The sequence below is a fragment of the Stegodyphus dumicola genome, chromosome 12 (assembly GCF_044657685.1).
Source record: "Stegodyphus dumicola isolate Sdum_Otavi_A_Nest chromosome 12, ASM4465768v1".
Classification (NCBI taxonomy): domain Eukaryota; kingdom Metazoa; phylum Arthropoda; class Arachnida; order Araneae; family Eresidae; genus Stegodyphus; species Stegodyphus dumicola.
Genome location: NC_140779.1, coordinates 17650760 through 17667944, shown reverse-complemented (window position 1 = coordinate 17667944; position 17185 = coordinate 17650760). Strand labels below are relative to the sequence as shown.

The window sequence follows — 17185 nt, the reverse complement described above, 5'->3', positions numbered from 1 at the left end:
CACCAAATTTTCCACAATTCTTTTCTGGGTCCTGGGAAAGGTCAACGAATGTTAATTTTTGCCCTCATTTTCCTGAGTGGTAATAGTCTGCTTTATTTCAAGAACTGTTGCCACTGCTCACTTTCAAATCATAGAGTTTGTTAAAAAAAATTTCCAAGTTTTTACACTGAAATAAAAATAACATTGCCAAACATTAAATACATTAATTCTATTTCCAAAAATTCGTGGGAAGCCATTTCAACTCTTCCCATCTTCATACGACTTTATAATCAGCTGAGATATTAATTAAAATCGCTGAAAACACTTATTTTTGCACTCATTTTTCCAAGTGAAGAGTGGCAACAGTCTCGCACGTTGGAGATAAAAATGCTTTATTTCAAAAAAATATGTTAATCATAAATTTGTAAGTTTTAACGAAATCTCTAATATATAAAGAAAAATGTGTTGTTTGCGTTATTGATTTCTGATCCATTATGATCAATTTTTTGTCACATTTAACTGACGAAAGTCGAATATATGTAAAACATTAGTTGGAAATTGAGCTTTTGCGACCATTTGATTAGAAAGACGAAAGTCATTAAAAACTGCATGCCGTTGTTGCTGATATAATGAGAGAGAACTAATTTATTTTTTTATGGAAATTTTGTATGTGGATTTCTGATTGCATCAGACTGAAAAATGTATGACTCTGAATCTTATTTTTTATATCGTTATTAGAGAAGGATTACCATGGTATCCTTCTTTCATTACATTACTCTCAATCTATCTTAAGTGGCATCGGTACTTCCGCTAGACATTAATATAGATAGTATAATAATACACCCAAGAAATTTTTAAGCTTAATTTTCTGACAAATGTATTCTTGATAAGCACAGTATTTAACAAAAATACATTCTTCATTTAACAAAAATACATTCTTCACAACCATACTAACAAAAGCGTTATAATTGCGGACCAAAAACAGCATTTCTGAATAAAAATAAAATAATAATGTCTCAAAAATAAGCAAATTTTTAGATATAAATAGAAAGTAAGAAAGAAAATTCAAGAGAGATCAATTCAGCTAAAACTGATTAATTGCACCACTAAATTATCTTAAAGAATTTATGAGGTATTTGCTGACTACTCTCGGCTTAGTTTAGTGGTGTAGTGGAAGCAAGTCCAACGCATAATTGGGAGGTCAGAATCCGGGAGAGGACATTACACATTTTTCACGTCTCCTGCATTGATAAACCTGATGACTCAGCAAATTTGTTACTTAAACTGTGATAAGTACTCAAATATTTGTTTGATTTTTTATGACTTTTTTTTTTGCGTCTGTTGATGGAAATATTTGCAGAATGACCTTCAACATTATTTATATCGTTTTTCATTTAATTATTCATTGGGTAAAATCTTATACATATATATAAAATAATATATTAATTTTACTTTTTATTTTGAAATTAACGTTTTGATACAAAGGAATATGGAACAAAAAAGTTTTGTTTTTGCTTTTGATTTTGAGTGTAAAAGAAATTTTAAGCTAAAAATGAGAGTGTCGGAGAGTATTTTTTCTAAAATAAGGATCTCGTCTAATTCAGTTCTTAAAGAATACCTTAAATTAAGAAAAATTTCTTACCCATTTTTATTTTAGATTTTGCTCACGATAAAAAAATTTGGCTTAAGTAGCTTACTTACACTTTTTGGCTTCAGTAAGCTAATAATTGAGCACTATTCTTAGCTTATAATCTAACTCTAATAAAACAACTAATTTGAATCTTATTTGAAAACAGACAAAACACTCACTTAATTTGGATATTGTTAATTGATAGTAGATTTAAAGGATTTTTCTATACAGATTTAAATCATTTTTAATTACAATAAAATTCCAGATAACTTTGGATACTGGCTTGGAAAGCTACTTAGGCCCCGTTCAGACGAGGGCGTAAAGGACATAAGTGGTTAAAGCCGAGCTCCGTTGCCAAGGCAACCAGTCACTGCTACGTCACAGAATCTGGTTTAGGGCTCGTGGCACAAGGTTCCAAGGTTTCAACTTTACAGCGAGTTTGGGATAAGCGTCGACCAATCAGAGCGAAGCTAAAATGAAGTGGCTTTCTTAAGACGATTTCGCAGTCACATCGAAGGCGACGTTTTTTTTAATATGGAACACATCGTATCCGAATGAGTTGTAATCGTATCCGAACAAAATAATGAGTTGTAATCATATCCGAACGAAATAAAGAGTTGATCTCGCAAGAAATCTACGATGATGACATGCATTTTTTAATGAGTTTTTCAATTTATATTGAAAAATATGGATGAAACTCGTAAAGCAAAAGTTAAGCTCAGGATTATGCACGCTGTGTATGATCCTGTAGATGATTGGTCCCTTCCAATATTTTTCATTTTATTATGAAAATTCTTTAAAAAAAGCATGCTTGCAAAAATTTTATTTTTTCTGTGTAAATTATTATTATTACTTTCTTTCTGTCTATAATTTTTTAAAATTATTACTGTAATTTTTTTCCATTTTAATTATTTTTGTATTTAAGAATAAATTTATTAAAAAAGCTGGAAATATTGTATTGGTATTTGCTTCAAATGCTGATTTTCTTTCCAAACAAACTTCATGAATTAATTTTACGAAAACATCAAATCAATATCAAGAATTTGCTGTGTTTTTTTAACAGTAAAAATATTACTTAAAAAAAAAATATTTTCACTTACTTAAGAATAGTCACAATAGTCAATTCAATGGTGTAAGCTTTGTATAAGTAATAAAAGATTAATCTTTTGAGAAAAATGCTCTTATGAATTCCAAGAAAGAAAAAATGTAGTGAAATATCCTTAAAACAGCAGTCAACAGTTTTGTCTCCTGTTAAAGTCCAGTTTTGTCTGTTCTGTTTTATAATTACGTTCTCCATGAAAGGAATTTACTTTTAATGAAACTAAATAGCACACATAATTCATAACATGGACTATAATTTAATGAATAGTATTTGTTATTATTATGCACTCTTTATTACTATCATTTGAACGGAGTTTTGATCATTAAATTCATGCTATTTCTCTGGTAGAAATTCCTGGATAAGGTATAAATGTTTATAATTTTGATGTACTTGAAGACCTTGGGTACCTAAAATTTGTCAATGTGAAATTACTTTTGAGATTTGGTCGTAAATAGAAATGACAGCATATCTTGAAATTAAATTCAGTGGTGTGGCTTATACATGCAAATTATTAAAAATAGATGTATACGAATAGCTGGCAAGACAGCAAAATGTATTTAATGATTGAGCATAAAATACATTGTTGGGTGAATGTTTCCTAGTATTGTATTAGTTGTGTTTGCTGGTCATTATGACCAGTTGTGGGATACTAGTACTAGTGATAATTGATACTGGTAGTGCAGCAAACTACTATAGTGATAGACAGGGACAGTGAATAAGAAGTGCTAAGCATTTGATTGAAAATAATAATAATAATAATAATAATAATGTATGATAAGTACTGTTTTTAGCTTAACTGCTTTCACACCTGCAAAATAGAAAAATATTATATACAGGCTATTTGTTAGTTATCCTCAAGATTTTTTTTAAAATTAGGCATATTTAGAATATCGTATTTCTCCTAAGAGAAATTATATATAAAAATTGAAGAAGGTTTTATGTAGTATATAAATATGCATGTGCATGTTTATAGTATAGAGAGTACTACAGTACAATGCAGAAATATTCCATACTGCTTTGTACAGAAAGATATGTGCCAACCAAGTATTGATCTTTCAAAAAAATATCTCTAGACCATTTTGTAATTTTTCTTTTTTTACCTTCATCCTCTTGGCTAATGAGAAGGGCAGATAAAAGATCATTCTGTTGAGACAGTAAAACTTTGTGGCGAGCTGAAAAAGCCATGACACAACTAAAAAAACAAGCAGAACGAACGCGGGAAATCAATCGAGCGGGAGAACAGCGCGGGAAAGTTGTAGACATTCCCCGCAAGCGCAAATTTAGCATTGGCCATGGCTTACACCTCGTTTTCGCAGGTGTGAACGGGTCTCCCGTATTTTATGTCCTTATGACCATGATTCTATGTGCTTTACGCCCACGTCTGAACGCACCTTTAAACTACTTACTAAAGTTTTTTTCTAATAATTCATACCTTTAATTAAATTTTTCCTTAGAGATGATATAAAAATACCTTTTGTAATAATAAATTATTGATTTATTTCTTAGCAGCTTTAGCTGAAGTTTTTTGGCTTTTTAAATTACTCATAATTATTTTTACTTATATATATAAGATGTGGACAGCAAACTTTAGAGGAAAAAAATTAAATTACTTTGCAATCCAGCTCGATGTGTGGACCTATACAGTAAAGCCTGCTATACTACTTGTCTATGTTAGATATATTTTCAAGGATTCCATTTAAGACAATATAATATTTGCAAATTCTTTGAAAACCTATACAGCTGGAGAAACAATTTTCAATATGGTCAATGGTTATTTTGATTTTAAAAAAATGAAATAAACTGGTCTTTTTGTGTGGGTGTGTGCACAGATGTTGCAAAATCAGCGACAGAAAAATTTTCTGCTCTTGTGGTATGGGTAAAGAAGATCAATGAGAAAACTGAACGGACTCATTGCAGTATTCATAGACAAGAATTAGCATGTAAGCATGTTCCTGCAGAGTAATCTACAACTTTAAGTGATGATGAAGATAATTTTATAAAATCACATGCTACAACTGTCATCAGTTCCATGTGCTATTTGAGGGCTTTGGAAGCTAAAATGTTTCTTTTCTACTTCACACAGAAGTTAAATCCTTTCTTATGGCAAAAATACCTGTTTGATTTGAATTCTGAAGTTCATTTTTATTGATCATCTATTTCATTAATCCTCTTGCATATTCGATATTCTTTGGCTGCAAAAGCCTGCATACTTAGCTGACATCTTTTATAAATCAAATGAATTAAATGCCTTTACAAGGTGCAGGTGTCACCATTTTCAATGTGCATGATAGAACTGAAGCCATGTTAACAATGTTCAAGTCTGTAGATGAATGAATATAAATGTTTTGATTCTCTCAGCAGCCTTTTATCATAAAATTCAATTAAATTGATGAAAACATTGAAAGGAATATATGTGAACATTTGAAACATCTTCAATTAACTTTTGATAACTATATTCCTAATAAGCACAATATATCATTATCATAAAACTGGGTGCATAGTTTTTTTCAAAGAAATGCAAGTTTACCGACCTCCCTAACTTAACTGGAAAAAGAAAAACTCATTGAGTTATCCTGTGACAGTTCTTCTAAAAATTATTTTTAAAGATAATTCTTTAACTGACTTCTGGCTCAGTCTAACAAATGGATAAACTGTTTTGTTTAAAAAAAAAAAAGCCATTAATTTTTATTACCCTTTTACAAAACATATCTGTGTAAAGAAAGGATTTTCCATGTGTAGATAAATATAGAAACAGTTTAAATGCAGAACAAGATCACACTGAAACTGTCAGATATTGAGCCAAACATTGAATTTCTTTGTTTATCAGACAGCCACAAATATCTCATAAAGAGATTTTCAAATTTAATACAGTCAAAAGTCATTAATCCGGACTTGTCGAGACTTTGGCGATTCCGGATTATAGATCATCAGTTTAAATCTCGTAAGATGGCATGCAGAAATTCTAAAATTAAAAATATGAAACTGTAATTTATGAAATAAAAAACAATTATGATCTGAAGGATATCAAAATTTACAAAAAAAAAAAAAGCTTAATATTTATTTGTTTACTTTATTAAACGTTTCTTTCAATGTAAGTTGTTTAAGTTGCTTCATTTTATGTGATAATACTTTCTCTTTAATTCTATAAACAGACATAATTTCTTGTTCAGTTACAAAGTTCCGCTGTTCAAGTCCCGTAATTGCTGTGCCGAGAATACTGACTAACTTGTCAATCGAAAATTTTTCATTTTCACCAACCTCTCTGTCACCTTCTTCATGTCTTTATCCATTTTTTGCAGCAATTCCACTTTTTGTTTGATGGACATCGTACTTTCGTTTTGTAGATCCTTTGGGAGCTCCAGCATCGGAAATTCTATTTGACATAATCGAAAGTTCAAGTTTACTTTTATAAAATTGCTTTTACAGTCTGAAAAAAGTAATAAGCCGGATCCAGTTCGAAGATTAAGGAACAACGCAATCATCAACATTAACTGAAATAGATAATTTTAGCTCATACAGTCCATTATACATTAAACGCGCACGCGAAAACGTATTCTGCACTTGCGCACATGCATATGCGCAGTCGTAAAGGTATTACGCGCACACGTAAACGCCTATGCGCATGTGTCAACGCGGCGCATGCGCAGAAAGTTTTTAGCTTTGAGGTCCGGATTATAGATCATTCCGGATTATGGGTGTCCGAATTAACGACTTTTGACTGTATGTGACTATGGTTCATAACAGCCAGTTGGTTTGTTGAACTAAATTTGTAACCATTTTCTTGTAGCTTTCATTTAGCTTTTATTAATGTTTGTGCTCTGTTGTTTTAGGATTATGTTTCCATTTCATCTTATGAACTATTATGCAACATGGAAAATAAATGTTCTACCAAATTTTACTTTTATTACAATGATTATATAAGGGATCTGTCAATTTCTTTCAGATTTTAGAAGAGTTTCAAGGAGAAAGAAACTGGAACCACTGCTGTAATCTAATTCCAGTGAATACAAGTGGGACACCTGTGCAGATGCCTTGCAAAATGCTCATATTCATTATGCAACTGTTTATAATTGTAAATAGTGTAGATAGAGAAATGAACAATGTTATTAAAAGAGCTTATCAAAATATCATTTGAAGTGAAGGCCTATAGTAGTTCCCTCCCCACAGCAATTGTTACTGTTCCTAAATTCTCCCATACAGCATCTATAAAATTTTGCAAGTTTTAAATTCTACCACCTGATATGGCTGCACCGTAATTGCGTGCCACCTGAATATGGCAATTCGCATGCCACTTTATATAGTATATCAATGTGCTACAAAATATGCATGATAATTCCCACCTACCATATTCTCCGCTGAGGGGATATCTTTATTTAATCTTAGACAGCGTATCATTTGTACCACTGCAGTCAAAAATCCAACCACTTCTGAATAAAGTTATCTTTGTACATTTTGTACTTATTATTATGTTGTTTTTCATGACTTTGATATCAGAGATACCTTAAAGAAGATTTTCTGTACTTAATTATTCAACTTTAAAATTGTTTCTTAAGTTTTGAATAGTATTATATATTACCTTACCTCTCATTCAGTAATAAACAGAGATGAAATTTAAAATACATTTAAAGGCAAATTCATCTGTATAACAATACAAACAAAGTTACATTAAATTCAGACTTTTGTAAAACAGAAACACAATTTACTTACTTCTTGCTCTAGTAGCTTCACGTCTCAGCTGATCTTCCAGTTCATCAAACTGTGCAAGAGACTCTGACAACTATCAAAATAAAGCACGGCAGAAAATTAAAAATGATTCCGAAATATTCAGAAATATTTGACTTGGATATCTGTGACAACAGTATATTATCCATTAAAGTATACCAATAGTATTGAAATAAGCAAGACGATTCAGATTACCTTGAATCTGGATCATGGGACTGAAGGTAAGACTCTCATAATCAAAAAACAAGAACAGTAGTCTTTCTAAAATTCTATGACAAGCATATTACTTGTATAACACTATTTACAATAAATAATCTTTTATTAACTTCATTATTTTATAGTATATAGTGCTTTAGCTTGTATTTAATTTTTTAATCAATAATATTTTACTGGTATTTTGCATGCTAAACATCTTTTATGCAATTTGATTCTTGACCTTGATAAAAAGATCAAAATTTAATTTAAAATTTAAAAAGATCAAAATTTAATTTAAAATTTAAAAAGATCAAATTTAACTAAACCATGTAAGGATAGCCATGCCTGCTATATGGAATTCATATAAAAAATTTTAAGTTTGTACTTACAAAACTTTCTATTGTGCACAGCTCTTTTCATAAATTCTTTTGGCTTTTTTTTTAGAAACTTTGTAAACAAAAATAAATATCTAATATTAATAAGATTAAGTAAGGAAATAAAGCCTGTATCTTTTCTGAATAACCGGTAAAATATTATATTTCCATTTCTTCATAATAAAAATCATACATAATCATATATTAATCACATATATACAGTCCTATGCAACACTACAAGATAGCATAGCTGCTCTCTTAACATAACTAACATTTGAAACTCTGCTATAGATGTTCATAAAATAACTATGGTTCATGCTTAATTTAGAGCTGTACAGTAACTGCAAGATTAAAAATAAAGTTGCTTAGATTTTTAAAAAAATCTAGCTGAATAATCAAATTGAGAGATAAATCCATTTATAATTATTACATGGAATAAGAAAGAATGAATTAATAAGAGGTCGAATTGCTAAACGTCTGTTAATATGTATACCACATAAATTTTTATGAACTTGAGAACAGAAAGCTTGTTTCTGCAGTTAAAATTCAAGGACACAAATTTATATACATTTTGCAACCTAATTTTTTAAAGCATAAAAATCTCAAAATCTTGTCACTGAGTTTAAATAATGTGCTTAAATTTTCCTCGATTACTTTAATAAAATAATTTTTTAAATTGTCCATAATTAAGAGAACATTTATACCGCTAAAATTTTCTGAACCTTTCAGCATCATAATCCAAGCAGATTCCTTTAAAATCTAATTACTACTATGTGATGTCAAATAGAATGAAGGGTTACAGTCAGGTATTGCTAAAAATAAAACTAATCAAATTCTTTTTTACTACAGGTTTTCCCCCCTGATTTCCATCAGTAATTCCTTTTGCTCTAATAAAGCTTTCCGACTTTCCTCCTTATCAATGGACCATGTTCTGATCTAATACTTTACTTTTAGTAATTTAATAAAAAAAGATATGAAGCAATTAGTTAAATCTTTTCTTTCGAAGAATCATACTTTATTTCAAGAATAAAGTACAATTTTTTTCCCTACCAAATCTCATCATATCTCCCATCATATTTTGATAACTTAATTATATACTAAATAGTGCTATTTTGTCATAAATAGCATTATTTATGACAAACATTTTATCAAAAATTTGTCAATTTCATACGTTTACAAAAGATGCAATAAATTACTGAAATACTCAAGTTAAAACTCCTATTAGTAATTAGCCACCATCTCTTGTCCATGTGCCAAATATAAAAATATTGAGAAAGTTTTGGTCAAAAGGGTGTTAAATACCAACATTCATTAATCACTATTCAAATTATTTTAAAAGTAGATATATTCAAGTGTTAATTTTATTCTACAGAATTCTTGTTTCTTTGCTCGTGTTTATTATTCTATTTTTATTAGAATACAGAATAGATTTTCAAATTGGAAAAAAAGCTTGCTTCATTCATTACAGTGATGAAATGTTAATATTTAAATATTTTGACCATTCAAATATAATATGATCTTTACACTAGCAACTCATTTTTTTTTTCCTTATAATGTACAGATTGCAGGAGTTTAATGATCATTTACATTATTCTTTATCTTTTAACAATGACTACCACAGATGAAAAAACTTACTTTAAATGCCAGTGTCTCATTATCAATTTCTAGCTGTTTATTTGTTCGCTCTAACATGCGAATGGTTTCACACTGGTCGCGTATCTGCTTCTGTTGGTCTTGGCACAGGGATTTTAATTCTTCTACTTCATGTTTAAGTTCCTTCATTTCTTTATCATGTGTACCATCCTATCAAATACATACAACACCATTTTAAGAAGAAAAAATAAAAATTTAAATAACCTTTAAAAATTAAGAAATTATTAAATTTTAAAAAGGAATAATGTAGAAGTGTTTTATTTACCAATATATGCTGCACCCAAGGAAGGCAAGATGTATCTTTCCCTTGTTGACTTGCAGTTTGTGTGACTAGTTCTTGTAACTACAAAGTATAAAATCAATGCACAAAATAAACAAGTGCTTTTAGATTGATATAAAAACTAATCAATATATTAAGAAGCATTTCAAAATTTTGATTCAACCAAGATTAATAACAAACAACCAAATTATAGTTTTATCCAAAACTTGATTAATAATTCGAGTTAAATATAAAATTTTTCTACCTAAAAAATGAAATATTTTCATCGTTGAAATAAAAGGAATTGCTAGTACAGAAGCTAAAATTTCATCAAAAGAAAGGAAAAAAAAAACAAGTCTTTTGCATTAATTTTACAAGAATTCAAATTTAAAGAAATGGCAAATAAACCAGATATGCCTATTATGACAGAATGATCAATATTAAGTCATAAACAGCACATCATTTCAAGTGGGAGGGGGAATTACTATTCAATGCTATTACACCAAAAACTTATTTTATAATCGAAAAAGTATCTTATTTATCTTTAACAAACTAAAAATAATGGTAAATCTATATATAATACATCAGCCAATATTTTAATTAAAAGTTTTAATCATGATAAACATGTGAAATGTATGACTAAGTACGAACTTTACTTGCATTTTAATATTTTCTTTATAATTCATATTTTGTTTTTGCCTTTTGTTAAAATATTTATTTCCATATTAGGTAATCAATAAGTTGGATAAGAAGAAGCGTTTTCATGTTTTTAATAGCTAAAATTGTAAGTTTTGTAATATAGGATTTTCTTTTGTGATGTGACTCTAAAAGTCAATTCAATATTGAGTTTTAGTTAATTTTAAACAATCTAATAGTTTCTTTTGGCTTTTTACCTTTTGGCTAATTTTAGTAAGCTCTGAATTCAAGTGTTCATTCTCTGAAGACAGCCTTTGTAGTTCATCTTCATGAACTTTTTTTAGCTGTTCTTTCACATGTTTCATTGCTTCCTGCTGATGTCTGATTTCTTCCTCATATTCATCTCTAGATGGAAGAAAAATAATATAATGAATGAAACCTGAAAATCTACATAAAATGAGTCAGATTCAGAACATGAAACAGATTTTCAAAATAAAGGAGAGAACTGCTAAAAAATTTTCTCAAGGTATCGTACTCTTGGACGAATATAATGTAATGATAGGACATTCTACAAATTTTAAGGTAATACTTAAATATGCTTTCTAATTTCTTAAATACTATTCATTAATTTTTATTTTCTTTAATAATAACAATGGTATGTTATTTAAATTCCAAAGAACAACTTGAAAATAACAATTTCGAAAGAAATTCACTCAAATGAGAAACTAAAAGGTTATGAAGATTTAATCACAGTGCATTTTCTACCAATCCGTAATTTGTGTTACTAACGAATAATATAGAATACTTTAATTTTTTATCAAATTTTTGGAATATGTAGCATGAAAGAAATTTTAGACTGTAATATAAATAAATAAGTGCATATGTGTACGTATTGCCAAAAAATTTTCCTATGCCTCTTCTAACTACAATAAGCTAATTTTGACATTTTAAAGATTCATTCACACACATCATTTTAATTAAATTATAAAAAGAAATTTACCATAAAATACTACTAAGGGCATTCACTAAGGTTATTGATTAATCCCTCAACATTTATTTACTTAATTTAGCAAAGTATACAAAGATTATCTGCCCATTCTTCCTCTCAATTTAAATCAAGACATTATGGAATAGAATCCAAAGATCTTATATTTGCTGTCTTAAATACAAAATATAAATTTTCAATGCACTGGCAGCATGATTGGATATAATACAAGCCACTATAATGAAACTTTTTTTAAACTTGATCATAAAATTTCCCATCAAAAATGGCAGATTAAAAATATCTTACCAAATTAGAAATAATTTAAAGAATTATCCTGAATTGAGTTTATTTAAATATTGTGACAAAGAATAAAATCATTCAGAGGTTGAAATACATATATTCAATAAAACATACCCACCTAGTAGAAGTTTCTGCCTTTTTAATTTGTTTGTAATATTAAAAGTAACTACAGGACCTTATAATTTTACAACTAAGAAAAATATAAAAGGCATAAAATGATTTTTAAAATAAATTAAAAAGATACTAAGAAAAATATAAAAGGCATAAAATGATTTTTAAAATAAATTAAAAAGATATCTTAATGCAATAGAAACTAACTTCTGTACACTGGACTGGAAATTTTAGATATTTGCTAGCATAATTGGCTGCCAGTATATTTTGCTTGGGCAAAATTTTGTAAAACAACACGGAATAATAACAATCGTTGTTTCAAAATATCCAAATTATCTTTGCAAGCAGTTCTCCAAAAAGGGAGAACACAACCAAGAACAAATCAATGGTTAATGAGAATACTACAGGTACATTACGGAAAGTGATGTTCACCACAATTAGGTGCATACTATCAGAAATCTGTATGTGTAATGGTATAATGGTATAATGGTTTTCTCTACACTGTACATTATCAGAAAAAAAAAGTTATGTTAATTTTGCTGTTGCTGCAAAAAAAAAAAAAAAAAAAAAAAAAAAGGATTGAATGCAGCGTACTAGCTATCAATATTCAAACCCTCTAAAAAGGCCAAATCAAAAGTTAGTCACATATTCAAATACACAAACACACATATCAAAATGTGACCAGACATTTAAGGTTATTTATATAATGGAAGAAAATGAGTGAAGGAAAAAAACTGGGAGCATTATTTCAGAATTATAATTAAGAAAATACCCCTTACACATGCCCTTCTCAACAACTTTAGTGATTTAAAATAAAACCCTTGTAAGATTTACGAGCATTACCCAAAACATAGGTTAAGACTATACACATAACTGCAACTAAAAACTTTAATTATAGCACTTTAAATACCAGCAACGATGACAAATGTAAGTTATACTATCAGCTTCATTAATTGCATGATTTTTCAAGATTCACATTTAATATGCATTTAAAATGTAATACAAGCATTCGTTTTATTTCCTTTTCCCAATAGGGATAAACGAACAAAAGTAATTCTTAAAAACATAAATATCACTACAATATTAATAACTGAAGCTCATTTCTAAAATTTCCGAATGGAGCATTTAAGCAAGGTCAACAAGGTTACATTTTCTGAAAGCAGCAATTTTAAACATTCTAAACATTCTTCTTTTCCCAAAAACAGTGATACGTTTTTGCTTAAAAAAAAACGGAGAATTGCAGAGATTCATCACACAAACCTCGGCAACAATGGTTATCTACTAAACATATCTCTTTGTTGCTTCCTGTAGAGATTTTGTGATAAAATTCTGCACTTCTGCAGAAACTTTACCAAAGTTTTTTTCCATTGCTGGCAAATTCCCCAAGCACATATTTTGAAACTAAATTTAAGGCAAAAATATCATGGTTAATTTATAAAAACCACTGGAACTTGAAATAGGACAAAAAGAACAGGTATAAAAATAGTGACTTTGTCTGACTGAAGAATTGTTATAAGTATGTGCATGGTTGTCAGAGTTTGGGACATTCTGAAAATTTGGTTACTTCTAGGGTAGTTGTGATAACCAATAAGTACCAAATTTTGTATAACACATCCGAACAAATCAACTAAAAAGGATAGCATTAAAAAAATAGATTCAGATTCCACCACTTCTTACTTTTGGCGATCCAATATCCTTTGAATATAAGGTGAACTCAGTTTCAAACAATCTGGAAGATTAGATGAAATACGAGCAAGTTGTTCACATTTCCTACGAGCAACAACTTCCTGCTCTAATTTTGCTCGTAATCGAGTCCTTTCATCGAGCAGATATGCAAACTGCTCAATAACACCAAGATCAGCTATGTCAGAGAGTCCTTCCTCGAGGACCATTTGACGAATTTCTTGACTAACAATTCGTCCAGAGTTTTGGCTACTAAAATTCAGCTGTTCTTGAAATCTTTTATTTTCTTCTTCCAGTTTGGATACCTTAACCTCCCAAGAATTACACATCTGTTCCATGCAGCTCCGGATTTCCTGTTATCAAAAATAAAAAAAAGATACATTACTTTAAGTGACTTTTCTGGATACTAAAATGCTTTTGTATTACACTATATAAATTTAATCTACAAATATATACCACTTTAGATTTTTCTTAAGCAAATAATAATAAAAAAAAAAATTCTGGAAGTTTAAACTATTTAATAATCATTTTTAATTACAATCTTTGTATTCAGTCTTAATCAGCCTCCTTCTACATAACTTTCTTGCTCTGCGTATCATCTTCATACTCCTCTTCCTCCTCACCATATTTTCCCTTTCTCTAGTTTGATTATTTTACAGTCATCTTGATAGAGAGTGACAGAAATGATATTTTCAACCTTCATGCAAGCCTATGCTTTTAACAAATAACTTTCTCTGAACATGTAACCAATTCCAAACATGATCATTTATGATCACAAAGAAGTTAAAATGGTTTAGAAGATAAAACAAAGGTGCAATCAGAAGGAATTACTATTAAAAGAAAAAAAAAAAAAATGTTTGCTTTTATTGTTGGTATAACTTCTTGCTATCATTAATTCACCTCTCATTTGGGTTATTATTTTTAATGCAATTTTTGCAGTATATTTACATTATCTTATTATTTATATATTTATGACTAATTTAACTTAATTTTTGGTACTCTTCTATTATCGGAGGCCAGGTTCAGAAATGTATATATGTATGCATGTATATATGGATGGATGTGTTCATGTATTGCATGTGTATATATACACATATGCATGTGTGTGTGTGCATGTATACACACACATATATATGCACACAGACACATTTATATATTCCTGAATCCTGAGCAATAACAGAAGAGTACCTAATTTTCTAATATTTTTATTCATTACTTTGTATTTTACTTGATCACTTATTACCAGCTATGATATTTATTTATTTTTATTCTCTATTTCCTACAACATTTCCAATATACATAGGCACTTCATTTTTTAAAAAGATTAAGCAGATTTTAGAACCAAAGCAATATTGCTTTTTGTATTAAACATTCATTTTAAGAGAAAAAGAATGTTATCTTGTCATTTTTCATCATTAAAGAAAAATTCAAAATATTCAAAATTTGTATGAAGAATATCTTTTGTTTTCAAAATACAAAAGCTGATTATCAGATGCTTTCATAGCATTTTTTAATATGTCATAAAAAATCATTATTCACAACAATAAACATAACCCACATATCTCAGTTCAAATTTTAAGACACAGAAAATATGTTTTGAAAAGTCTACTTAATACAGCTTAAACTTTAAAAATAGAAAAGAAAATACATTTTATGATAAAAATGCAGCTTTCATTTGGTGATTCATTTGTTTCACATTAGCAAAAGCAAACTCCTTAATTTCCTTGAAATGCATTTGGCCTTTTTATTAGTCAAATTTAGTGTGTTTATATTTATATTATTCAAATTTAGTGTGTTATATTAAATTGTGTATTTCAATAATTTTTAAATGATAAATACATAAGAATAAAATATTTTCAATAGATTGGAAAGGTTTGAGGATGCTATGTCTTTTACTATGGAGATTTCAAGTGACAAATTCTACATCACAGACTTAACCAAATTACATTTGGTAGTATCAAAAATTGCAAAACATAATGTGATGTTCAAAATAATAACAAATAGTTTAAAATAAATCAAATTTATTCTAATTCCTACTTAAGTACTAGTCAGATAGCAAGAAGTATCTCATGTAAACACTATCAAGTAGAAAGAACAATAAAAACAATAATTTGATTTTAGTACTAAATATGTAGATCTAAATATCTCTTTAGAACTTATAAATTTGTATTTGAAACAGAAAAATATGTATAAAATGTATAATTACTTCAAGTTCATCAGACTGCCTCCTGCTAAGTTTATCCAATTGATGTCTGAGGGATATGCAGTTTGTTTCCGCATCAACCAGCCACCTCCAAACATATAATAATTTACGATTGTCTGGTAGGTCAGTATCCAAGCCTTCTTCTCTAAAGCGTTGCAATATTTCATCCCATTCATCCTCATTCTACAATTCCATAAAATTCAAATTTTTATTTAATACATAGTTATCATTCAGTTAAAAATATAACAATAATAAATTATTCAATATTTTACTCTTAAAAAACACAGTAATTTTTTTAATTTTATCATTCATCATTAGAATCAGAATTTTTTCTTTCATATTAATTTTGATGAAATTCTGAAAATAGTTAATATATTAATTCTTATGAAAAAAATGTTAAGATTCCAGAATAATTACTTACTTTGACACTTCAAAATACAAATATGAAACCTCGAAATTAATATATTATCTTCAAGTTCAGAAGAATTTTATAGTTGTATTTGAAATCACTTTAGCACAGATGGCAGGTTTAGAAAATAAACTTATATTTAATGTTCAGGATAAGAATAATTTATTTTAAAGACACTTCACAGAAATTTTCTCTCACTTTCATTCGTTATAGAACTCGCATGGAATTAAAATATTTAATATGTTCTCAACAAATATACCATTATGCCACTTTGCATGGGCAATCAACGTTCGTTTATTCATAAATGAATGATATACCAATAATTACTTGAAATATCGTTCAGTAATTTTCATTATTTATTACAGAAATGGGAAAAAAAAAAAAAAAATAGCTGAAAAGATTAATGAACTGGATTAAGAAGCAAATTCACAGCAACAGAAAATTTGAAACAAAATTTCAGCACGCAGCCGATACCCACCATCTTTTTGTAAAATCCCTCTCTCAGGTTTCCGCTCCCATTGGTAACTGCCGGCACATCACACTGTTGGTTACCCGTTGTTGGAGAATACAATAGCACAACACGAGAAAAAAACGGAACTCAGCATCCACATGGTCTTAGGGTGGCAGATGTGCAGGGAAACCCCATACCAGGAAGCTTACTAAACTACTCGCGCTTACTCGATGTGCTTCCTCCTCAAATGGAAGCCGCTTTCTTTCTGAGCAGAACGCTCGCAGTTAACGGGATCACGCAGCTGTTTGCGTTTTCCTTCTCAAAGGCGGAAAATCGCGTACTTTCAATTTCCTCCGATAATGAAATGTTGCCATATCGTGAAAGCTAAATGATGCTCGCGGGAACCTTCATGCGTTTACGTTCGAAATTTATTTTCGTTGTATATATTTTGAGCTTATTCAATAATTCCCTTTAAAATAGTTCATGTCTGTTA

The 17185-nt window shown here is 29.1% G+C and overlaps 1 protein-coding gene across 3 annotated transcripts in view; it reads right to left on the bottom strand.

The window, feature by feature from the left end:
• Positions 1-17185, bottom strand: part of LOC118193511 (uncharacterized) — a 44261-nt gene that overhangs the window by 13166 nt on the left and 13910 nt on the right. For 2 of the 3 annotated variants that reach the window (XM_035364610.2, XM_035364609.2), the window contains exons 2-7: positions 15836-16015; positions 13624-13982; positions 10808-10955; positions 9921-9998; positions 9638-9805; positions 7419-7488 (exon numbers count right to left, since the gene is read on the bottom strand). In XM_035364610.2, coding sequence (XP_035220501.1) covers positions 7419-7488; positions 9638-9805; positions 9921-9998; positions 10808-10955; positions 13624-13982; positions 15836-16015 — 1003 coding nt within the window. Of the gene's footprint in view, positions 1-7418; positions 7489-9637; positions 9806-9920; positions 9999-10807; positions 10956-13623; positions 13983-15835; positions 16016-16719; positions 17007-17185 lie in introns of those variants that run through there. The other variant, XM_035364611.2, reaches the window with a different exon arrangement.